Source organism: Centruroides vittatus, unplaced genomic scaffold (assembly GCF_030686945.1).
Source record: "Centruroides vittatus isolate TY-2023 unplaced genomic scaffold, ASM3068694v2 contig_301, whole genome shotgun sequence".
Taxonomy (NCBI): Eukaryota; Metazoa; Arthropoda; class Arachnida; order Scorpiones; family Buthidae; genus Centruroides; species Centruroides vittatus.
Genome location: NW_027121927.1, coordinates 1,453,952 through 1,480,021, shown reverse-complemented (window position 1 = coordinate 1,480,021; position 26,070 = coordinate 1,453,952). Strand labels below are relative to the sequence as shown.

Genomic DNA, 26,070 nt, shown 5'->3' with positions numbered 1-26,070 from the left:
TTCAATTTTATCTACATGACACTTATTTTTTGATAGTTCATCCTCATTAACCACTAATGTCAGTTGATTTTCACAGTAAATTATATCTTCTTCTATCTATTATTTGGAAGTTTTATGAACTGTTCTATTACTCAGAAATTTGTCATATATTTGACTATTTCCTGTTTAAATCATTTTATATTATTTGCTGAAATTCATTGAAACCTAATAATGTGGCATCAAAAGTTGTAACGCTACACTTGATTACGCTATTTCTGAGAAACTATACTGATTACTGGAATGAAACGATGCAATAATGTATGTTACATTGCAGATGAAACTTTCATTAATTATTTAATAATTCTAGCAAATTTATATTTATAGGAAATTATGCAATAGTTGTAATCTAGTACTATAAGAATTATTTGCTATTGTCCATTTTTGTCTCGCAAGTTTTCGGTCTTTATATTCCTTTATGGGTACAATAGTATAACAGCTGAGGACGCAATATATTTAATAGTCTACTGTCAATGCATTTAATGTGTATAGCAAAGAATATTTAAGGAAAACTAACAACTTCCTTTAACACGAACAATTTTTTGGGAGGAATTCTACTCTTATAATCACCATTTTATAATGAATTACAAAGAAGTATTAATAAATATAAGTAAATATTTGAAACATAATGACTTCACAATTATTCCAAACTCGAGTTTCTTATGAATTTCGTATTACTTACGAGTTTCGTTGAAAATATTTTTAAACATTTCACTAACCTAAAAGCCAAGTTATTGCAAACCTTAATAATATCTTTATCTTATAGAGACCCCAGGATCTATTGAAAATATAAAAGAATTTTTTTTTTCAATATTGAATGATGGCAACGAATTATTGCCATTTTTTCTCTCTCAGCCAATTTTCCACGCATTCTCCAAATAGCTTTTTACTTTCTCGGGTTTTTCTTGCTTCTCTCAAGACTTCGTTAAACATTTCTATTTGTTTTACATTTTTAATTTCTTTTGAACGAATTTCTATAATCGATTCCACCTGCAAATTTAAAATATTTTTACATTTAAATGCCTTTTGAAATGCAAAAAAGTAAAAATAATTACTAAAGTTATTTATAAAGAAAATTAATCAACAGTAAACAATTTAATCATGAATATCTGAAAAAATCCAGCAACGAGTTATGTAACTTTCCCGGCTGTTAAAAGATTTTATTAAAAAATAACTTTTATATTATTGATCATTAACAGTCTATGAAGAGGGGATTGCAAAGCTCGCCCACAGTCAAATTCCTCGATCTTCACAGTGATAATGACGAAAAGTAACCATATTTGTACCTAACTTTTGGTAATAAATTCATTTTGTTATTTACACTTGTCTTTGTTTTATGGACCATCGGAGCTTGAAAAAAACTATCTACGTATTTCAGTTGTCTTCTTTTCCGAAGAGTTTGTTGGACATCTTTCGTAATACATTATAAGTTTTAATCTCTCTTTCTCCAACTTGTGTCTTTCGTGTTTTAAGAAGAAGAACCACATACAGGAATGTTTTTAGTATTGCTCTTAGAAATGCTGTTTACGTTCATATTTGCGAAGTATTCGTCTTTTAACTATAATTTAATAAACCGATCCCAAGCTGACAAAATATGGTTATATTTTATAGCAGCTCTTCAGAACAACGTTTAAGAAGTAAAACGATATGAATTTTTATATGCAAATCTTATAGTTATTTAGATTACGGTAAATTTTAGAAAAGTAAATATTTTATAGTTTTAAATATTGTATATAAATATGTCTATATGAATGTATATAATACTTTTATACCTTTTTGAACGTCTCGTCGTTGGTACACAATATCTTTGTGAGTAATTTAGCTTTGTCTTGATCACTAAAAATTATAAATATACATTACAACGTTAAAAACTAATTTAAAAATAAATATACGATAATTTACATGATTATTTTTTGAACAGAAAAGGGATTTTTCATGGAATAGCAAATAAAATTCTAAAATGACCAAGGAAAAGCAAAATTTGACAATTTTTTCATTCGTTTGCAAACAAATGTGAACTTCAGGGAAAACATGATAAAAGCATTTTGATTAGGAAATATAAAACTTTTGTAAAAATATAACGCTTACTGAAATGACCAATTAACACTAGAAAAATTGAAGTGGTAATTTCGATCTCATGGATCAAAATCACCACTTTTAATGAATCAAATATCCTGATGTTAATTATCGTATAAATATCATTGAATGATATTTATACGATAACTAGAATCAAGAGGGTCCTAAAAATTTTTGAATTTTCCTAGCTTTCTATAGACAAAATGTGCATGAAAGGAACCTTTTACAAAGCTATTTTTCTTAAAATTGCCATTGGCTCATATTGACCCATGACTTCTTCCACGACTACCCTAAACGTAGAGGATTTCCCACTCTTCTCTGACAGGTATTCCCCACTCATTACAAACTGATTGGGTACGGCCTGTGAGTCGATGTTTTGTGTTTCGATTTTATTTTCTGTACATTGTTATATCGCATCGTTTACGATGCGATATAACAATAAAATTTGTAAAATTTGCAAAGTTTGCAAATTTGTAAAATAGCAATAAAATTTTGTGAAATAAAATAATCGTGTGAATTATACGACATGGAAGCATTTGCTGCTGAATATCATCATGGCTTTTTGTTTTAGTGTGTCGAATATACTAAACGCAGTCAAAGACTCCAAGACATGGAAGACGACAAATCTCAACCGTCAGAGTATCGTCGAAGATATCGACAATGATTCTGATAAAGATGAAACATTTCAACCTCCACTGAGTGAAGTGACCATAGCGTGGATTCAGCGTCAAGTCATTCTCCATCGCCTCACGGGTCAATTGGGGCTCCCGAGACTATTTCCAACAGTTCTTCCCCTCAACATGGAAGTGAAAGGCGTGGTTACTTCAGTGATGGTGGTGACAGCAATACTCTGGGAGCAGCCGCTCAAAGCGGGTCAAATGTACAATAAGAATCTACAAAATACAGAATGCGATGGCACTCTGTGAAGAGGTGTGGATCTCACCAACACGAGACTTCGATTACAATGGAACTCTATTCGTGAACCTGCCCAGCCGACCAAATTGACCAAGTGGAACATCGTCGAAGAATTGTAGAAATTGTTGATGGCCATGGCTTTTCTCGGATTTTAAATGGGGAAAAAACAATTGCTTATCTTGAATAAAGTAAGCATTGAAAATCACAGTTTTCATATATGAGTGAAAGTAACCACAATGATTTACGAATATAGGAATAATTTCTGATCTGATCTTCCTAGTATTAACAAATGTGGGTAAAATAATCGTCTATCCGGTCAATTACAAAATTACATAAGATATGAAAACGTAATACCTATTTTATAAAAACGATCATTTTATTTACACTTCGAATTATGATTAATAATGATGATGTATTTTTTGTAATATAATTAAAATTTTCCAATTTATTGTAGATTGTTGCAAATCGATGATTTTAAATTGAATTAAATGGCCTAACACAAAATGACATTCACATTTGTTTCTTATTGAATACACAATGAACAGAATACGATTTGAAATTGAAAAATCTGTAAATGAAGACAATTATTTACTTTTAAAATATATTTGAACATTTTTTGGAAAGAGAGAACATCAAAAATGAGTTTTGAATTTTATCTAACTTGTAGGAATATTATTTATATTTAACAGAAAAATTTCTTTATAAGTAAATTGTATAGTATATGATAAAACCGGATGAGACACCAATAGCTTTTTTTCAACGCTTGTAACTCGCTTAACTGCAGTTTCCAGAAGAAATAAATATATAACCCGTATACAGCCAAGGATGATCTTTTAAGAAAAGTGAACAAAGTTAAATAGTAGCTCGATGTAACAGAGTGATAGCGACGAAATGACACTTGTCCGTTTTGGGCAACTCTCCGGAGGTACGGGAGAGTTGCATAATGCTTAAGAGAGAGATGCCTGTTTTGTTTAACATTTAATTTAATCAAAATTTTGTACTTTTTGTATTTTCTACACTCATTATACTCTGTAATATACATTGTGCATGTTTCGTGCTTCCATTTTTTGAACATTGCACATCGAATCCAATCGGCTTTACTTGTCTCGCTTTTGTGACTTAATTATATGATAAACAAGTTTTTTTTTCATTTTGAGTACCTAACATTGAATTTAATCGAAGAGCTCGCTTTGTTAAATTAATGTCTTTTACTCTTCTGTAAAGAGTACGATATGGAATGTTCCTTTGGATGTCTATTTCTATATTTTAGACTAAAATTATAGAGGACCTCTGGCTTCGACTGAGATACTACCAACTAATCCCACTTACACGTGATACAGAAATATCACGTAAACATATTCGAATTTCGCATAATATTTTTTTCGTAAAATATAATGGCAAAACAACAATTCGAAAAATAATGAACCGTTTAAACGTTAAGCGTAGTCACCCTTAAAGTGACTAGTGACTTGTTCTACTGAGTATTATTTGAATAAAAAACCTTTAGTCGTTTCTCCCGACTAGGCATCTCACCCGGTTTTACTTTAATTTTTAAGTTTATGAATATTTCCGCTTACGTTTCCATTAAATCAACGAGAAGTTCATCGTATATTCGAGTCAGATCCGTCCAAGTGTCTCTAAAATCTATAGCAGCCCAGAATATGCCAATTAATTCTTCTGTGTCTTTAGTCACGTTGAGAACTCTAATTGAAACACATTTGATAATCTTAATATTATAATCAAATTGTTAAGATAGATACTTTTTAAATCGTAATTTAATATTTCGTTTCTAAAAGATATTTAATCGTTATTTTTAATTAAATATAATACATTTTTAATGCTTAAAAGTATAATTTTAATTGAAAATTATAATGGATAAATTATCTCCAGATAAAGTCATTTTTAATTTAATTTTTTCAATAAGCTATGCGTTTAAAAAATGTGGGTTGAACCATAAATAAGTCCGTTTCATAAAATAAAACTTATCTGCCAATAACGTACAGCAACAGACTTTCACATATACTCTATATACTGTCATTTTTCAGGCAACTTGTCAATTCCCCTTGCATTAAATTCTGGTAATTTCGAAGAAAAAATCCCGAACCTGGTCATCATTTTGAAAGTGTTGCCAAGAAAACATGTAAATCTGATGGTCCAGCGAATATGGTGGATGAGGAAAAACAGACCAGCCAAACTGAAATTTTTTCTTGGGTAATCTTTGCTGTGTACGATCTTATACTGTCAAGCCCTAAGGTGACCTTTCTGTAAACAAGTGCAGGACGCTTTTCTTGAAATTTTAGCCGAAGTTGTTCTGAACAGCAATAGTTTCGTTGCGCGATAACTCGAAATGGATAAATCGTTGACGATCCCATCATACTACATAGATAACAATTTCTCTTCCATGTATACTGGGCTTCGACCCGGTTGAAGTCGATGATCCTTGTCAATCCCAATGTCTTCTTCGAATAACATTTTCATACGCAATGCACTTTTCATCTTCCATAATAATTTTTACCAAAAACAAAAATCATCTTTATGTCAAGAAAGCAAGATAGCAGCTATACACCTTCTTTCGACCTTATTTCGTTCAGTGAGGTTATGAGGAACACAAACTCCGAGCCTGTTCACCTTCCCTATTTTTTGAGACGACGATTGATGGTTGATTGGAATGTGCTCGGCTTTTTTGTTAACTTGTTCATTTGCTGCGAGTTCTGCTCAATCAGGATCTTTAACATGTCTTCGAAGTCTGAGTAGCAATTTGATCTTTGTTCATCTTGTAAGGACAAACAACCATAACGGAATTCTGTAAGCATTTTCAAACTGCTTTATCTGAAATTACTCCATTGTCAGACACTGCAAATTTTTTCTGCTGTTTTTACAGCGTTATTGCAGAGTTTATACTCCCACAACATAATATGGAACATATGCACTTATGGAATGCTTCATTTTAAATGGCTTCAAAAACATGTTTTTATTGCATTATCGATACTTCAGCTTTAAAATTTACATTCAGAGACTATTTATTAACAGCCAGTAATAAATCTTAATTGAAGTTAAATTCATGTCATAAGTATTTGAATCACAGTTACACTTACCGTTAATCTCGTCCTAAAATGGGATTTATTTATGATTCAACCCAGTAGATAAAATATTCGAAAATAAAATAATATGTTCGATAAAATATTAATTCACTAAAACCTCGATTTAACTACTGGTTTGAGCGAGGTTGTTTGTTAAAGCGCAGGTCCGTTATAAAATAAAGTGAATGCTTCTGTTAAAAACTTGATAAATATCTAAAACTTTGTAAACTTTTACTTATGTAGATTCGTTTATGTAATTAATTAAAGTATATTTTCACAGAAAAGTTTTCTGTATATATTAGTCTATTGCTTGTAATCACCGTAGTTCTAAGACTAATAAACAAGTATACGATCTAAATCGAAATACAGCATTTCTGGTTAGATTTCATGCAATTGTGAAACACTTCCCAACAATTTTCAATTAGATATCATCACCGCAATTCACATTTCAACGCATTACAAAATAGATATCAACGAAAGCATTAAATAGGACTGTCAACGTTTTTCGATTGCAATCAAACATTTTTCATTCGTATTATATGATAAAGACTAATTGATATACCTTACTTGTAAGCATAATACTCTGCAATTATTTTCACTGATTTTCCAGTGAATATAAGTCGAGAGTGTTTGAATTTTGTTGACAAGTCACGGAAAATGCTTTAAATCAATAAACATTTTGTGGAAAATAAATTTTAATTGTATTTAATTGTATTTAAGTCGCTGACTCTTGGATTTGAAAAGATAACCTATTAATTTAATCATATAAAAAAGCATTTTAAAATTAATAGGGTGTTAATTTTTTCGTGTGACATACGATGGGTAATTTTGTCTGTCAAATCCGAAGTTCGTTAAATCGAGTTTTTATGCTATTCTTAAGTAGGTATAATTTTTTTCAAAAGCAACTTACCTTTTTCTGAGATGTTCATTAGGAGTACATAAAAGTGCATCTAATATAAAAAACTCGAATTCTTCGCTATTCAAATATATGTCATATAAATAATTCCAGTCCTTTTCATCTCCGTTTTTTATTCCGACGCAAAGAACGAAAGACTTTATTAACGAAGATATTCTATTTAGAAATTATTACATTGTTTATCACAGATCATAATCATAATTAATACTATAATATCGCCTGTTATTATAACTTTTCTTTTAATATATAAAGCGAGAATGTTTGTTTGTTTGCTACAGGTAATCTCAGAATGTACTGAACCGATTTTTAAAATTCTTTCGCTGTTGGAAAGCTTATTCCTTCCAGATGAACATAGGTTATATACCGCATTTTCACAATGAAAAAGGAAAATGAACGTGATAAAATGTTTTACTGCAGCATTTCTCTGGCATTGTCATATTGTTGCTTGTGTGCTCAGTTCAAGGTCAATTTTTTTCACCGACTGGTGGGCTTTTTTTAAACTTATTACCTTATATTTTCAGTTTCGGGTACGTAGAGTATCGAGACTACCGTAAAACTCGGACTCCTCATTCCTCCTCTATAATTTCATCTTCCTATCCCCAAATTTGTCCAAACTCCCAACCTTTTGAGCGTTCTGGACAAATTTTGCCTAGTTACTTTCCACAATTTTCCAAAAAATATACACTTCTTTAAAACTAAGACCCTCACTCGTTTCCCCTGATTTCATCCTCACAAATTTCCAAACTCTTTATGCAAAATTTATTCCAAATTAGTCAGTTACTCTCTTCCACCTTGCGGGAAATATACGCTACCTTGTAATTAAGACAACTCAACCCTATTAATATTTTTCTAGAACGGAAGTAAAAATCTTTGCATACCGCTATAGCCTATATCCTGCAATTCCGGATGGGCGTTGAACTGTGTCACCAATATCCAGATTAAAACTTACACCAAATTTAGATTTCGATAGCTTTTGGTTCTTCCGCGTGTCAACAAAAAATGCCCCCCGGAAGTTTCTTAAATCCAAATGGGTTGTTGTTGTTGTTTAAGTTATGGCAACGCGACACTTGGGCGATCTGCCTAGGGCAGGGGTCGGCAACCTGCGGCTCGCGAGCCACATGCGGCTCTTTGGATGTGAAGCTGCGGCTCTTTAGTTCCATACGCAAATATTATTTATACGACCTCCTTCTTCACAATAAAGTGCGATGGCTTTCGAAAGGTAAGGTGTTGAAACGTTTCGCTTTGTGCTTGAATGAAATAAATACATTCCTAAATGAAAAAGGCATTAATCACCCTGAATTAGAGAACAACAAATGGTTGCAAAAATTTTACTTTATGGTGGATATCACAGCGAAATTAAATGAGCTGAATCTAAAACTGCAAGGAAAGGGAAACCCAGCCTATGTTTTGGTAGAAGAATTGGTTTGTTTTGAAGAAAAATTAATTCTTTTTGCAGAAGATATTCAGAGCGGTAAATTACTTCATTTTCAATTTCTAAAGCAATATCGCGATAAAACCAGTGCAACTGTTGACACGAATTACTTCAGCACAGTTATAAAAAAAATTAAAGATGAATTTGCTGACAGATTTGAGCAATTCAAAACCAACAAAACCACTCTAGCATTCATAGTAAATCCTCTTAACACAAATAGTAACGAAATCCACATTGAGCCATTTGGAATTGATACTGGATCTCTAGAAATGCAATTGATCGATTTAAAAAGTAAAGCTTTGTGGAGTGGAAAATTTACAGAGTTGAAAAGCAAGTTGGAAGAGTTGGAGGTCCAGAAATGTATGTACGTAACGCAACAAAAGTGGACAGCTTTAAAAGAAATGCCGCGACTTGAGGCACTTATATTCGACGCATGGAATAGTCTTCCAGATTGCTACAGTGAGGTGAAGAAGTTGGCATTTGGAGTGCTGACTATCTTCGGATCGACATATTCGTGCGAGCAAGCGTTCTCTTGCATGAATATAATTAAAAGTAAAGTAAGAAGCCAACTAACAAATGAAAATTTAGAATCGTGTCTGAAACTTAAAACAACAAGTTATGAGCCAAATTTATCGAAACTTTCTAAAACCATGCAAAGCCAACGCTCCCATTGAATTTGTTTGCTCAATTGTTTGTTATTCAAGTACAAGTTAGTGTTGTAAGTAAATGTTTAATTAATAATAAAGACCTTTAATGACAAATTAAAAAAAGCAGAAGAAAAAAAACACAGAACACCAGGTTTTGGGTTACACCCCAGCATACTTAAGTAAATGTTTAATTGTTTTAATTTTTTACTTAAATAATAAGTAATTATCTAATAATGCCATATATATATTATCTAATTTGTTGTGAAAAACACTACTTATATATGAATAAATAGATTAGTTTTTTTTATCAAAAAACTTTATTTATGCGAGTACTATTTATTGTTGGCAAGAAAAAATTTTGTGGCTCTTTAAAAACTTTGAAATTTTGTAAATTGTAATTTTTGACTCTTCCGACTCAAAAGGTTGCCGACCCCTGGCCTAGGGGGATGCCTTCGGGATGTCTTTTTAAGGGAAACTGGCCACCATTTAGGCGTTACAGACATGGAGGAAACCCGAAAACTCCACGTGGCCAGCAGGTCCGAGCGAGGCGCGAACCCACGACCGAACTCCCAGTGTTCAGGGTACGAAGACGACTCGGCCACTGGTGAGCTCAAATCCAGATGGGACCACATGACTAGAGTGAACCTCATCGCAAGAGTTTTGTCATTTCTCCCATCGTTTTCGGTGCGTAAAAGTAGAAAATACTGTCGAACTCGAATTCGAGCGAGTAAATAGATTAAGACGGCACTTGAAAGTTTACATTTATAGTGAGAAAGAAGTCTTACTTAGAATGAATGTTTGACACATGCTTTTAAATAAAACATATTTCAAAAAATTTTAAGTTTATAAAATTACTGTAAAATTACAGTACATTATAATAAAAACTATGTTATTCTAATAAAAAAAAAACAATCGTTTCCAAAAAGACATTTATCTGAAATTTTACTAACAACTTACTCTGTTTCATTATCTCTCCTCGCTTTCCATATATTATATTTTCTATTTGCTTCTTCCACGCAAGGTGGATATCCTAAACCACAAACTACCGCCATGAGCTTACTTTCTTGGGAATCGATTCTAGAAGATAAATATTGATTAAATTAAAACAAAAGCGTCACTATTGATATAATAAATATAGTTTGTTACGATTTTTAACATTAAAATAATAAAATAATCGTTACATAACAAATATACGTTATAAATCAGCACCACAACATGATAAATAATAGCCAGGTTGAGGCCGAAGTTTTAAACGCGAAAACGTGTACGTCGGACGTTCAGCGCCGCTTTCCTGTAAGCCTAGAAGTTTGACAATGGCGTTTGGAAAGTCAGTGGAATCATGCTCGACATTCCAAACGCCATTGCCAAACTTCTAGGCTTACAGCAGAGCGGCGCCGAACCTCCGACGTACACGTTTTCGCGTTTAAAACTTCGGCCTCAATCTCGCTAATGGTAAATGATTATTATTTCTAATTATCCAAATAATATACTTAAGTAGGATTGTGTACAGAATTTTTTGTGCAAATTATAATAATTTGTAGTTTACATTTTAACAGTTTCTCGAAATTAATAGTAATTAATACAATTTTATTATTAAGTTGTTTGGGTGATAAATACATATAATCAGAAATAAACGTAGAAAACTTAATATAGATAAAAATAATAAGAATTCAAATAATCATCGTTTTTTAATTAATTAAAAAAAACATTGATGAATCGATGATGGGTTGCTATGGTGTCAGCTTACTGCTCTGGGGATCCAGAGCAGTAAGCTGACTGGGGATGGAATGATCCTTCCCGATACGTTGGACCATTCGTGACCCTGACCACCGGAGCAGCCGATGGTCAGGGTCATATATCCAACATAATATAGCCAACATATCGGGGACTGACTTATTGTGGGACTGACTCAACCTATATATGCTTGATAAAAAAGTGTCCATAGGGTGGAAAGCGTTATAGTAAATAAAACATCAAAAATTTGTATTAATTATTTTTAAGATTAAAAAATAATTAAGTAGAATATAAAATTTCACAACCGTAGTAAACTTGTACATTTCTGTTTCGAAAAATACAAGTTTATATATTTACATATTGAATATTTTTTTACTTTTTCTGCTCTGGGGCTCTAACTCGTAAAAGGGCCATTTAACCAATCATGGGGTTCATCATGGGTTCGGCCGAGTCTACTATGAGGCGGCCGGATGGTGAGGAATAGCTTCCGAAATATCCGGGAGAGACCATCCTTGAAAAGTTTCCGAGGTTTTTTTACCCATACGGATTCGATTTCAGGTTTCCTAGAGAGGAAGGCTGTCACCTTAACCTTAACTTTCTGGGATCTTAAGTTTGAGATATTTTCGGACTCATTTAAAAATTTTTTAAACACTAAATTTAAAAAGAATTGATAATTTGTATTCTTTGCTTGTCTCTAAATACTAATAAGTAGTTTTAGCCAAAAGAAGTCATACCTCTTTATCTCCTTTGGTTTAAAAAAAAAGAGATTGTTTTTATTTATATTGTTTTGCGTCTTACATTTTTTCGTTACTTATCAATTAGTGATCACATAAAATAAGAATTTTATTGAATTCGCATTAAAATATTTTTTATCCGTTCAACTGAGCTCCCCAAGATTAAATCCTGAGATTGCCTCCGTATAAATTAGATTGCAATCAGATATGTTTTACTGTAAATGTTGCTAGAATTGACGTTTTCGAGGTTTTATCTCCAGATTTAGAGCTTTTCTTTGTCTAGAGTTAAATTTAAAAGAAAGGTAAATTTAGAAATATTTTTAGAAGTTTGTTTCTAAGGGTAATTATTTCTGTGCCACAAAAAGAACTTTTATTGAAAATAACAGGGGGAAAGTAAGGCAATCAGTCAAAAAAATGACCTCCAAGATTTTTACATTTTTGTTACGTCCAGAAATGCAAAAAATTTTGGTTTATTGTTTTACTATATATATGGATGTTTGTGTGTATAGAAAGGTACGATTTTGTTCACCCACTTTGAAGCTTAATAACTCCCGTATATCTTGCAAAATTTCATAATTTTGCAGGGAGGATTGTGTATTAGAAATGATGCTATTGATGCTATGAAATTTTGGTAGTTAAAAGTCGATGGATGAAAAGATATAGGGGGCGTGTCTCATATCCCGAGTAGAGTCGGACTTAATGAAGATTTTACTTATTAGCATTTACAAATTTTTTAAAAAAATATGAAACTCATCCTTTTATAATAATTAATTATATAAAAGTTTTTAATAGACTATCATGACAGATAGCGTCACAAGCAGTTTTAAAAGTTGCCGGGAAAGTTAAGGAACTCTCTGTTGTATTTTTAATCACTGGCAATTAGTTCAGAGGTGAAACAGTGGACAGAAGATTGTAATGAAGGTTGACAGGTTTATAAATTTCTCTCAAAATTTAGGAAATATAATCCAGGAAAGAGAACATTTTTTTTTAATGTTGAGTAAGGATTGAAATTAAGAAAACCTGCTAAAATTTTGTTTCTTCAAAACAAACGATTAAAATTATTCAAGAAAAACATAGCAGCAGGAGGAACATGGGCAATGTGGATGCAAAACTTACGCCTCTGACCAATAGTCATTTACTGTAACGTTTCAAATTATTTAAATAAAATGTTTAATTTTGTGAATGGTACAGTAGTTGTAGTTACTTCTATTACGAGTATTTAGGTTGGTAATTTTTGAAACTCATACAATCTGGAGACTGTTTAGAGGTATTTGCTATCATACTTGGAGGTAACTTGTTTCATATTTGGAGGCAAAGTTCTACACAAACCAGCAACAGAGCAAGTTGCACACTTTTTAAATCTTTAGGTTTTTATGCGAATTTATGTTTACATACGTAACGATTAGAAAGTTATGTGCTGGTCAGTGGCCATATTACAATTATTTTTTTTAACTTTAACAAGAAATTTCTAAGTTAATACTTCTATATTCTATTCCTTACTTAACAATTTCATGTTTTAATTTTGAATATGTAATATTAGTATCATTATCTGTTCTTATTATTTATACAATGTAAAAATATTCGAAAACGGGAATAAAGTATATAACAACTTATTTATTTACAACGCCAAAAAATATTTTCTATTTGTAAATCTATTTATTAAAAGTCCCCTAAATTTGATTTCTTAATAAGCGACATAAGTCAGAAGGAATATAACCTCATTCAATTTTCTGTTTACAACTGTCTTCTCTTATTCCATTTGTTGCGTCTGTTGCTTATTTTATTTTAAACTGCTTTTAATATCAAATATTTTTAAGTTTCTCAAATCTCTTATTTTTACTTAGTAGTATCCAAGAATGATATTGAATCGATGTCTGTTGTTACGATTCAAATATCATTCGGAAATACTTGAATGTGCAAGACGAAATTAGAATATTTACATAAAATATACTGATAGTAAACAACAAATGGTATATTAAACATACTAATTTATTATAAGTTAAGTAACAAGCTAAAATATAATATTAAATTTACCTCTTATATCCTATTGTATATTTGTCCTTATCTTCTAACTTTAACTTTTCGTAGAGAGGTATTAACATATACAATAAAAAGTTCTGAAAATGTACATAAATTAAATTGATATTTTTATTAGGAAATTTTCATAAAATAGTTAAATACAGTGGAATTCCGATTATCCGAGGTAACGATAATCGAAAATGAGGATGAAACGGACAGCCACGCCATTTCGGATTCAAAATTACGAATATAAAAGATTTATTGACATCATTTATTATATAGCTAATATACGTACATTACAATAGTTTTAAAATTAAAAATATATTAATATATATTTTTAATTTTAAAACTATTGTAATGTACGTATATTAGCTATATAATAAATGATGTCAATAAATCTTTTATATTCGTAATTTTGAATCCGAAATGGCGTGGCTGTCCGTTTCATCCTCATACAGGTAAGAAACATTGTAGGTGCATTTTAATATGATTCTCTCCTACATTGCAGTTAAATAATAATAAAAATCCAGCAACGAGTTACTGAACTTTCCCGGCAACATTTAAAATTTTAATTATTATAAAATGGCAAAAAACATAATCTTGAGGATTGCGATGGACTTTATTTAAAAAAATGTAAATGCTAATAACGAGTAAAATCGTCATTAAGTTCGATCTTACATACAACCCCTATATCTCCCCACTCCGTCGACCTTTAACCACCAAAATTTAATAGCATCAATCTCCTGATACACAAATATCCCTGAAAAATTTCAGAAATTTTCGACAAAAAGCACGGGAGTTATTAAACTTAAAAGAGCGTGAATGAAATCGTACCCCCACATATATATCCATATAGGTATACATAAAAAATTTTTTACATTTCTCGACGTTTCAAGATGCCCTGAGTCCAAAAATGTAAAAATCTTGGGGATCATTTTTCTACCGATCTCCGTACTTTCCTTCTTTTATATAGAACAGAGCCTGGAAAATAATAACAAACAAATCGTCTTGTAATATACGTTACCATTTTGAACACTCATTTATGAATTACAGTATAAAAAGAGTAGTGTATCCTATTCCCTTAGAGCTTTGTCTGGGATAATGTGGGACCTCGGTTAATCAGGATTGTACGGTGTTTGATTTAGATATTTATATTCTTTTTTTAATTTGAAAAATTTTTAAATATAATTAATCTAGAAGACAATTTTACAGCTAAACAATGTATTATTTAATATTTAAAAAATAAATTGCTATTTCGAACATATTGTTCTATTATATATTATAGCCATAGTGAAGATAATAACTTATTAATTTATTCCGGTTGTTTGATCTGCGTTTCGCTATACGATTCATACCTGTCGCTAACACGGCGGCCGGATGGCCGAGCGGTCAAGGTGGCAGCCTACCGCTCTGGGGGACCCGGAATCGAATCCGAACGGGTCGAAAAATCCCCAGGAATTTTTCGGGGGTGGTCCGTTCGGATATGTCGGATCCCGTCCCTCACCACCCGGTCGTCCCATTGTGGGCCTGGCCGAACCCATAATGGGCCTACGAAAAGAGACCCTCTTAGTGCCCACAGGGCGGAAAGAGTTAAAAAAAACAAAAAACAAAACCTATAAACAGATGAAAATAAGCGTTTCATTAAAATTTACATTAAATTCTTTTGTGTCCTCGAAAATTGCAAGAATTATATACGAATTGGTGGTTAACAAACATTGATATTAAACAATAATTTGTATAAATGTACAAACTAATAAGTTACATATCTATACAGAGACATACCTTCCAATCTTCCATTAGGTTATCTGGAAGAATATTATTGATATCATATATCATATAAATTACACCACTTCCTGTTAAAAATTGTATTTCTTCTTTTGGCAAATGTAAATATAAATCCAAGACAGTGTCACAAACTGTTTGATTCAAACTGGAAAATTCAAAAACGTATCATCACATGTTTCAGACCAAATTATTTTTAAACTTTTAAATTAAGAAGAATGCTTTGGTGTTTCCATCGATATAATTTGGATGGACAGAATGGAAATTTTATAATTTAATGTTAACTATCAAAATTTGTATTTATTCAAGAAATATTTTAGATATTTAATTATATTTTTATGAATTTAATGCACCGTCGATAATGAAATTAAAAATATAATCGAATGTTTCTTACCTGTATAAAGCTGATGCATCCGATAAAAGTTTGAAGCGTTGAGTATATGAAAACACCTGAAAGTTGAAGTAAAATTTGGTTAAATCAATAACTCTCGTTATAATAAACATTTGGAATCTGATCTAACATTTAGTCCGGCAAAAATATCAGCGTATTGTATTTCATCACAATAGAATTATTTGCTGTTTTTTTTTAAAATAGGATTTGTTTTCTACCTGATGGTTTTCCTGTAATTGTTTAGCTAACAATTCCCAGTTTTTGCGATCGTAATTAATTAAAGAGTAACCCAGACCAGTTCCGTCCACGTAAAGCCATTCGTCATTTTTCACGATGTTCCTTATTGTAACTGAAACAGATCATCATTCATTAGATATAAATTTATTTAATTCATTTTGCAAGGCGACGATCTCATTAATGGTATGGTTCCTACCCATGGCTCCTTGCCCATCATGTTTGTTTGCCAGCATTTATAAAGAAAATATATGCATTCCTATATTTTCTTTATCTGCTATATATAAAAACTTTAAGTTAGGAGCCGTCCAATATATTACCTTAATAAGTGGATTTATAATAAGTGGATTTACCTTAATAAGTGGATTTATCTCTGAAAAGGACAATTTTGGCATTATGCAAAATTTAAAAAGTTCATTAAAATAAAAATCCGAAAATTTAATTATTGGTTTGAAGTTATTTAACTTATTTTATTAAATATATTCCTACCATTTTTTGAATTCAACCATAACTTTATTTCACGATTCCAGTTTGAATTATTTCCTGTTGCGTAATATATAGGAATTGACCATAAATTCCTAAAATGATAATAGATATAAATAAAAATTACAAAATATTAAATTATTCGACTATTTGATTCGAGTAAAAAATAAGTACGGCGATATAGCTAATTAGTAGTGTATGCCATATTTTAAAAAAAAATTATTCTTAATTTACTAAATAAATTTCAAATGCTATACGTCTTAATTGAAAGTAACCCACTGAAAACTATCTATTATGTAAATGCCTTTACTCCCTAACTGGTTGTGAAAACGTACTGTACTTCCGGATCAGCGCTATTATTCTATTCCATTCGTGATAACAATCTAGGAATCCGAACGCATTAAATATTAGAATTGGTATAATTAACGTGAAATACTGGATACGTTTTACCCTAAATGTCTGATATAGCATCAAATATGAGCAGGTTCTTGATCTTGAAGTTTAGCAAGTTAGAAGGAGTAATAATTTCTTTATACAAGAATTTACGAGTTAACTTGTTGATCAGTAGCAATAACAATATTGAATGTCATGTGTTTGTTTTAACCAATCGCAGGACAACGCGCGGGTATGTTCCAGTAGTCAATCAGGAGAGTTTGAGCAATCACATCTGACAATTTTGTCATATTTAACAGCTATTGTCTTGAGAAGAGAAATCTCTGAATTTTGTGATTATGTGAATGTGATAAAAGTAAAATTATGGCTCTTAACAAAATAAAATGTGCTGATTGATCTGCAGCAAAGAAGACTACACATAAAAAGAAATAGCAATTAGGTCGGATGGTTGAACTACAAAATCAGGTTCGCAAGAGCTGCAAATGCTTTGCTGGGACTGGATTGACAAAAACAACTCCAAGAACAGGCAGAAAACAAAAATAACTGAACAATATGTGCTCAGAATCTGTTGTCTGTCCCTGCAAGACCTCACAGATCGTCAAAAGATATCAACAACATTCTCAAGGCATCTGGCATGGAAATTGCTAATAGAGCCGTTAGAAAAAGTTGCGTGACAATGAGCACAGACACTAAGAAAGAAGCCAAACCTCATCAAAAAACAGAGGTAAAAACATATCGATTGGGCTCTGGCACACAAGAAGTAGACACAAGAAGTCTGGGGCAAGATTATTTGGAGCTTCAAAACAAAACCTTTTATCTCTGGAAGTGATGGAGTTTGTTCATCGCCGAGCCAGTAAAGATTTTTCGACCCAGTACACTATAGCCACCACGAAGCATTCTAAGAATGTAATGGTGTGTGGGCTTGCATGGTAAACATGGTATTGGACGTCTTGCTGTCATCGACGGTAACATTAACGCAAAAAATATCAGAAAGCAGTGTTGAAAGCAAAACTGCCATTGGGGATTTATTTGAAGGCGAACGTCAGCGATGCATCTTTCAACAGGATGTAGCATCATGTCATACAGCCAGAAATTGCTTAAAGTGGTTCAGAGACCAAAATATTACCGTTCTGCCTTGGCCAGAAAATAGTTCTGACCTAAATCCAATACAGAATCTGTGGTTCAGGCTGAAAGTGTTGGTGTCACTCCACAATCCCAGTAACAAAACGGAGTTGAGAGAAGCCATCATCCAAATTTGGTTCAAGGTAATCACATCAGATCCCAAGCATCTGGTAGATTCAATGCCTCAAAGAATCGAAATAGTGATAAAAGGAAAAGGGTATCCAACAAAATATTAAAAATAAACTGTTTTAATTCATGATATGTATTTCATACAAAATCATCTAAATAAAGCGTTCTAGTAATACTGTTGTTTTACTAAATAATTTTACTAAAGTTTACCAAAATTGTAGTGTCAAATTTAACAGAAAATATTGTAATACATTATCCTTTGATTAGAATATTAAATACCAATAAAAATCGTGAGTATAAGGGAAATTGAAAAAACTAAAAATGTCCAGAATTAATATCCGACATACACATATACCAGTTTTATCAATAAATGAATTAATTTATTTTATTGTAAATATCACTGTGAAACGAATGCAATTTATGCAAATACTTCTGCAATGCCGGAAAGATCTCTTTTACACTTGGATAAATGTTAAAGTTAACACCGTATTAAAATAAACATATGTAAATATTTACAGTTTCATAAGAGAACTTATACAATTAAAATATTAAAAGAGTTTTATTAAGTTAAAATGGTACTACTCATGATTCTCGGAAGATGCAGAAGATTGAATAATAAGTGCATTGTGCTTCTCGTAATCTCTAGTGACGGAAATAATGGGAAAACTCTTATGATGCACCCAAGGAGTCATCACTTCCGATAAATTGATTTTAGAATTGATATTTTGTGCCTGATAAACAAATTCTACACATTAGTTACAATTTAGTATAAAATAGCAATGTACACTAAATTTAATATAACTTACTTCTGTTAAATATTTCCATAACGTATATTCTTCCACGTTACTATAAGAATTGGCAGTCAGGTAATTCTGAATATATTCAAATTAATTAGATAATTATGACATTCATTGTTTAATTATATCTACTAAATAACTTTATTAATTATTATAGTTCCTAAAAATTTACTTTAATTGAAATTAACATTTTTCTTAAAAGTTGAAATCGGATATATTAACATTTTAAGATAAAAATAAATCTAATAATTTTATTTTAAAATTTTATAAAATGATATTTATTATTTTTGTATATAAAATTTAAATATTTAATATATTTTGATTGTTGTATTATTTTATCCTTAGTTATAAGAAAAAGAATTACTTACATTTATACCTTTCCAAAATGTTTTGTCTCCTAAAATGTGGTTTACCATTCGAATTACAAACGAACCCTGAAATATATCAATGCAATCTAATAACGTAATTTACATGGGGTGAACACAGAAGCCAGACAAATATTTTTATTATAAAAATATAAATATATAATTTATCGTTTATCTGCTATTTTTCTACAAAATTAATATAACGGAATAAGACAACGCAACGTGTGGGCGACCTGCCAACGGGGTGCATCCCGGCTTTCTTCGCGTGTCTAACACACTTACATATAGGAATCGAGCCCATATTTAGGTGTTAGAAGAAAGCCCAGAAAATTCCACGAGTCCAACCAACGTTGGCCACTCAAAACTCGTGACCAACTACCAGTGTTCAATGGTTTTTATCCACCTGGCTTTGAAAAATTCATCCAACCAATTCATTTGTCGCAATATGTAAAATGCTTATTCTGCAATCCTTGAAAATTTCCCGTTTTCTTGCTGCAGTCACTTAAATATGTAAAAGAAATAATGGAAAGAAAAAAAACCCTGAAAAGTAAGTAATATAAAATTAATAGATTATTGTAAATTGAGGAATTGAGAATGTATATATATATATATATATATAATATTATATAATACATTCTTCCTGTGTACATGTTTTCAAATACACGAGAGTAAACTAGAATGTTATAAGCTAAAAGTTGTTTTAGAAAAATGTAAAAAAGTTAAAGAATTTTTTCCATAATTTTGAATTTCCTCCTAAATATTTATTTTGTCTCTTTAAGAAAGTTTTGTTCCTGTTTTAAATTTAAATTTAACTAGTAGAAACATTATAAGATAATACTAGTATAATAATGAAGAGGAATATAGTATAAAAAGATTTCGCACATAATTTCTATGAAATAATAGACTAACACTAAACGTATTTTGTTAAATGAAATTTTTTATAGTACAACGTAATTTTACGGTGTCTTGCAGAATTATTTGTAAAAACAGACTGATTTGATGACGGTTTTATAATTTTTCGATTGATTAGATTGAGCGTAAATAATAGAAACATCTCTTATTCTCAATGTAGCAGACAACGGAAGTACTTTTTATTGAGATTCACAACTCAGTTCCACACTAAATGCTATTCGTAAATATACTGTATATAAGAATTACAGGTTAAAGTTTACCTAAGGAACCCCAATGGCCGCGCTTCCGGTAATCTCGACGGCAGGTGATGTTAGAAGTTAGGTGTAGGTGGCGCAATTTTTAAATAACGCTATCGTATGCAAATTTTTTGTTTTTGTGACGGCTCGACTGCTGCGAGTGGTTTTTTCCACCAGTTAAACATTTTTGAAGAAAAAATGCTACTTTCTGCTATTTTTAATAGTAAATAGGTAAGTTTTTATTCTGTCTACTTTTCGTGATGCAACGTGCCGGAATCGAGCCGAAATGGAAAGAACCGGAGTCCGTTCCAGCTGCTCCACAAAGCGACGAGTGTAAGAATGGAAAACAAAGTAAGACACATTCGTGTGGCGAAACTAAAAAACGTGTAAAAATATCAATTAAAAAGAGAAACATCAGCGATAGGGATCGCAAATCAAGGAAAAGCGAGAAGAAACGGAAAGAAAATGTATGACAGAGCGTCAAACACGTGAGTAATAGTTTATTTTACAAGTTCAGCTAGCTATGAAATATAAAGCAATCTTAAAACATTTATTTTTTACTAATGTAATTATTTTTTCAAAAAATTATACATACTAACTAATTTGTATAATTTTTTGAACGTAGTACGCGTGCGTAGTACAGAAAACAAAATGGCGACCGGAAGCGCGGCCATTGGGGTTCCCTAGGTAAACTTTAACCGAATTACAATATAGTATCCATCAATTACGCTATTCATAAATATTGAAAATTTTCAATGAAAATTCACACGACTATGTTCGAGTTGGCAAAATAAATGTAGGACAAATTTGACTTGTTTGTCTGCCACATATAACTACAATACTCTTGTGGCCAGTCTGTTTTATTATTACAGAAAAGCTAAACTCACAATCTCTCACTTATACTAATCAATTCGATTAGTGTGAGAGAATGATATCTTAACCTAAATTACTCACAAGACATTACGATTTTTCATTGAATTCAAGGAATTTAAAGTCAGGAAAGGTTAATATTCTAAATCATGTTCACTTAAAATATGGTGAAGATGTACTTTAGGATTATTTTGTATTGCTACTATTTTTCTCTAATTAATTGATATAATTTGCATGTATGATTAAAGTAAATTGTTTTATGGAAAGATGACGCAATATAAAAATAATTAACTGTGTGTCTGAAAATTAAGAATGATCTCACGAAGGCAGAAAAATTCAGTAACCAGTTGACCACCACCAAATCAATGATTAGTGGAAGTCATAAACAGTCATTTACTAATATGAAATGTTTAAAAATTACTCTTGTTCATTCACTTGCATGATTTGGCCACGATTTTATGCATTAACTTAGAATTCCATTGAATGACCATGGTAGTAGTCATTCACTGGTAGCTGATCATTTACTGCTCGAGTCACCGTTATTAAATTTAATTTCAAACTTTTATCATTAAATAATTATTAATAAGAAGCAATTTCAACAGAAAGTTTCATAAATATTAAAACTGTTAAAATGAAACAACTTCAGAGTCAAAACTAAAATTAATTCTTACTTTAAGGAAAATCCCTTAAATCACTAAAATATGGTTACTCAGAATAACCCAATAAAATATCAATGTAATCAGTATGTCTTTATCGAGTTTCACGAGATATAAACTATGAATTAGACTTCGCGAAGGACGTTAAATACGATCAGTAGCATTCTCTCAGGGGAATCTGGAATCAGATCCAAGGTGAAAACCTTAGCATTTTGTCTTGGATCTCAGTATTTTAAGTCAGTTTCTCACCGTTCACTATCCTGTAGGCTAGTGCTTCTCAAACACGTCACACCTAAGTAACTCACAAAATTCCACGCCACACAACAAGGAAAAAATTACTATATACAAAACTATAGCAGTTATAAAGTATATACGAAAAAATGACTTGATGCACTGTTTTTAATTGCGATAATATAAAAATATTTGAAATTAGTTTATAATCGATCTCCTTATTTCAATTTTCTTGTTTAGCAACTCCGAAACCACCCTGGACGAAGTATCACGTTGTCCTAACATGAAAAGAGCATGATCGAGGTCTCGTAATTGTAAATACCAGTAACAGATAAAGAGACATTATCTATTTGTCTCTTCACAAAAATTGGGATAACGACTGTGACACGCGACTCGCCAAACTTACACGTGCACATATTCGGTGAAATATGACTGCAAAAGTGTAAAAGTTTGAAGCTTGTTAGAATTCTTTCTGTCTCAAACGTTAATGGCAATAAATGTGTAATAGGTAACTTATTGTTTCTTTTGAAACAACATGCATTTATAATAATCACACCCTTATTATAAACTTTTCCTCATCTTGAAGGCATTTGCGGTGGCACATTGATTGCAGAGTTCTGCTAAAGGCCAAGAGCTTGGTCGAATCTGTGACGAGTATTGGAAAAATGTCATCTTAATTCCGACGGAGTGAAAAAGAAATTAAATAGAACAATATAAATTGATTTTAGTATTTACTTATTAAGATTATTCCATTTTACTAGAAATTTTTTTAAGGTGTACTCATTTAATCGGAACATTTTCTATACCGATTATAACAGGAGAAATTTTACTCAGAAGTTAACTTTATTCTTATTTATTTCTATTACAATTATGCATTTCGGATCCAGGAAACGTAGTTGGCTCTCTTCAAATTATCGTATTTAGACAGTATTTTTATTCTAATATTTCTTAAAATATAATTTATTCCATTTTTCTCGAAAACATATCCTCAGTTTATTGTACTCTTAACAGCATAGTAATTATTTCTATCCTTATTCATTTCTATTACAATATGTACAGTACTTCTGCATAATTGTAAAATAAATAAATTAGAACAAGTAATTATTTATTGTGACGATGTCACAATGCCGGGGTACAATTTTTAATCATATTTTAAATCGATTTAATTTAAAATATATGCTCTCAACCTCAAATTAGTACTGGCTTTCCCCTGTATTGTACAGGCCATCATATAATAGAATCAAGCCGGTCATCTGCTTTCAGGGGAAAAGTTTTGAATTCGTCGAATCAACAAATAACGTTACATCCGGTTTGTATTAAACGTTCATATATAGTTAATCAGGGCCTCCTATCCTAAGGTTTTCATATCTGGTCTCGACTTTCATCTGTCTAACACCGTTCTCGACATTAAAAGATGGACGACAATGGGAATTTATGGTCCTATAATTTTTTCAAATTGCATCCAAATAATATATATGGGAAAGAGAACATGAGTTTGTTTTCTTTTTAATCTACGTGTCTCCTCGTCTCGGTATAATAAGTCCGATATTAAACGGCGATCTTAGAGCCATAATACAAATAGTATTGAACAATCAGATACGAAGCATTCCAAGACAATTTGAAGAAGAAATTTATTGTTTTAGCAGATTTTTCTATCGATTATTTAACTCGTTAATTCCCCCGCAGCGTAAAAAAAATCATAATTAATAATTAAATTATAATTAAAAATAATCAAAACGAAAAAAAAACGAAAGAAATGTGTTAATTTTGAAGAAAAAGCTTCAAAGTACAATTCCCCTCTTCTCGCCTTAGCGCGAAACTTGACACCAATGAGTCATTGTTTACACAGCTGGATGACCTTGAGAACAGCTGGTGTCGTCTTTCGCGGGACATTCTCATGAAACTCTCGGGAGGAGAAGGGTAAAAAGTAGGGTGAATACTAGATGGTGGTATATTTCTAAATATTTTTTTAAAATTACGATTTTAATTGATATTTCCGACCCCCCGACTTAATTAAACGTAATTATAAAAAAATCTATTAATTAAAAAAATTAAAAAACTATTGGATGTTGTTTTTGACATCAGAAAATAGCTTTAAATAACTTTACCGAAGTAAAATCGACGCACTAGAAGTTTAGAATGATGAATGAAGTTCCATAAAAAAATCCCATAAAAAAACAATTAAGCGTTAATTGCAGGTCATTAAAGGTTAATTAAAATCGCAATAAAATTTTTTCGCGCGGGTAAAAATTTTTGAAAAAATTTGGAGACTTAGAAAACATTCCAAAGATCAAAAAAAATGTTTTTCGGTCCCAAAGTACCGTTTTTTTGTAACGCTATAAAATTTTTCCGAGTTATCTCGGGTTATGTCAGATCTTGACGTCTATAGACGTCAATGGGCGTTAAGGTAAAAAATTTTCTATAGGAATTTCGGATTTCCACTAGATAAATTTCATACACAGTCTTCTAAAAAAGACTTACAAAAGTCAATTTATTGAATGAGAACTTGAATGAGATTTAAATTTAATTTTCTGCAACTTGCAAGTAAAAAATATTTTAAATATACGAGGAATGAAAAATAAATGTTTGTAAACTTCTTTTCAAATATTCAGAAACTATATTTAATTATTTATTATTAGAAAAATGTTTAAATACCTTTATATAGGTCGAGTCAGAAAATATCGAATCGACGTTGGCTACGTCTTCTCTGGATTCGACTTTTTTGACTACGGAATTTTCAAACTGTTTGTAAGCATGCAAATTACTGTAAATTACCGTGTCTATCTGAAAAATAGTAAAATTAATACATGTTTTAATGCCACAATTGAAATCGTAAAATCGTTCATCTGATTATTTCAAATACTGTTTTAATAGTTTAGTGGTATATTCGATTTGTAGAGACGCCATTTTTTAACCTCGTGAAATGATATGACAGAATAACGGAAGCGAATACAATGCATACTCACTGTTCTGAAGGTCCAAGATTAGCGTTCAAACTGGATCAGTGACGCACTCAAGATTTAACCTTGGGGAGCCGAGTTAAACGGATAAAAGAATTTTTAATGTGAACTCATTAAAATTACCAGCTTATGTGATCGCTAATTCATAAGTAATATAGAAATAGAACACAAGACACAATATAAATAAAAAAAAATCAATTTTAATTAGGAAAATATTTTTGGAAAATTTACTAGTGTTTCTTTTCCTTTTATTCTGGGGTACCAGGACCCCTTGGCCCATCCCCTACGCACGCCAACGAACTAAATTATTCGTAATTTTTTGTAGATAGTTTTTTCGGATATGGCAGATCCAGTTTCTTACCACCTGTTTATCTTATTGCGAATTAATATTTATAATTAATAAAATATTTAAATATTTCATTTTCTGTTTTCACACAAAAGGATTTACATTAGTCGTTTCCGAAAGAGGGAGGAACTAGAAAGGAATGAACTTCCTTTCTAGGCCGACTTAACTCACTTTCATATGATGATGAGTGTGACAGCCGTCCCTATAAAAAGGGGGCGTTTTCCGCCTTTGGGCGCAGTTCGTCGGACGTTCAACGGAACCCGAAGTGGCCACATAAGCGCAGACTACGATGGGTCCGAAGTCGCCATAATAGATAGATCCAGAAGGGACAGCCACATAGAAGTCGGCCATACTTTATAATGCGCACATAAAAGTTACGCTTTAAGTTCCTCATTCTCCTCCCGATCTTCTCCTAACATAAAGAACGTAACGTCAACCAAAGACAAGAATAAGCCTCATACTATGAAGGTAGTATAATTTGACAGATTTATGTAAACTCTCTCCACGCGCATAGATTAGATTAGTATATTTTGATCTATCCATTTGTTATATTAAATTTTGTTATTGTTATTTA

General features: G+C 31.4%; 1 protein-coding gene across 2 annotated transcripts in view; it reads right to left on the bottom strand.

The window, feature by feature from the left end:
• Positions 1 to 359: 359 nt before the first annotated feature.
• LOC136972740 (aminopeptidase Ey-like) overlaps positions 360 to 26,070 on the bottom strand; it is a 108,714-nt gene continuing 83,003 nt past the window's right edge. The window contains exons 7-20 of one of the 2 annotated variants that reach the window (XM_067267355.1): positions 24,846 to 24,974; positions 19,289 to 19,354; positions 18,930 to 18,995; positions 18,706 to 18,854; positions 16,486 to 16,574; positions 15,981 to 16,111; positions 15,766 to 15,821; positions 15,372 to 15,519; positions 13,605 to 13,687; positions 10,060 to 10,179; positions 7,018 to 7,179; positions 4,605 to 4,730; positions 1,809 to 1,872; positions 360 to 1,026 (exon numbers count right to left, since the gene is read on the bottom strand). In XM_067267355.1, the coding sequence (XP_067123456.1) occupies positions 868 to 1,026; positions 1,809 to 1,872; positions 4,605 to 4,730; positions 7,018 to 7,179; positions 10,060 to 10,179; positions 13,605 to 13,687; positions 15,372 to 15,519; positions 15,766 to 15,821; positions 15,981 to 16,111; positions 16,486 to 16,574; positions 18,706 to 18,854; positions 18,930 to 18,995; positions 19,289 to 19,354; positions 24,846 to 24,974 (1,548 nt within the window). In that variant the 3' untranslated portion in view covers positions 360 to 867. The remainder of the gene's footprint in view (positions 1,027 to 1,808; positions 1,873 to 4,604; positions 4,731 to 7,017; positions 7,180 to 10,059; positions 10,180 to 13,604; positions 13,688 to 15,371; positions 15,520 to 15,765; positions 15,822 to 15,980; positions 16,112 to 16,485; positions 16,575 to 18,705; positions 18,855 to 18,929; positions 18,996 to 19,288; positions 19,355 to 24,845; positions 24,975 to 26,070) is intronic. The other variant, XM_067267356.1, reaches the window with a different exon arrangement.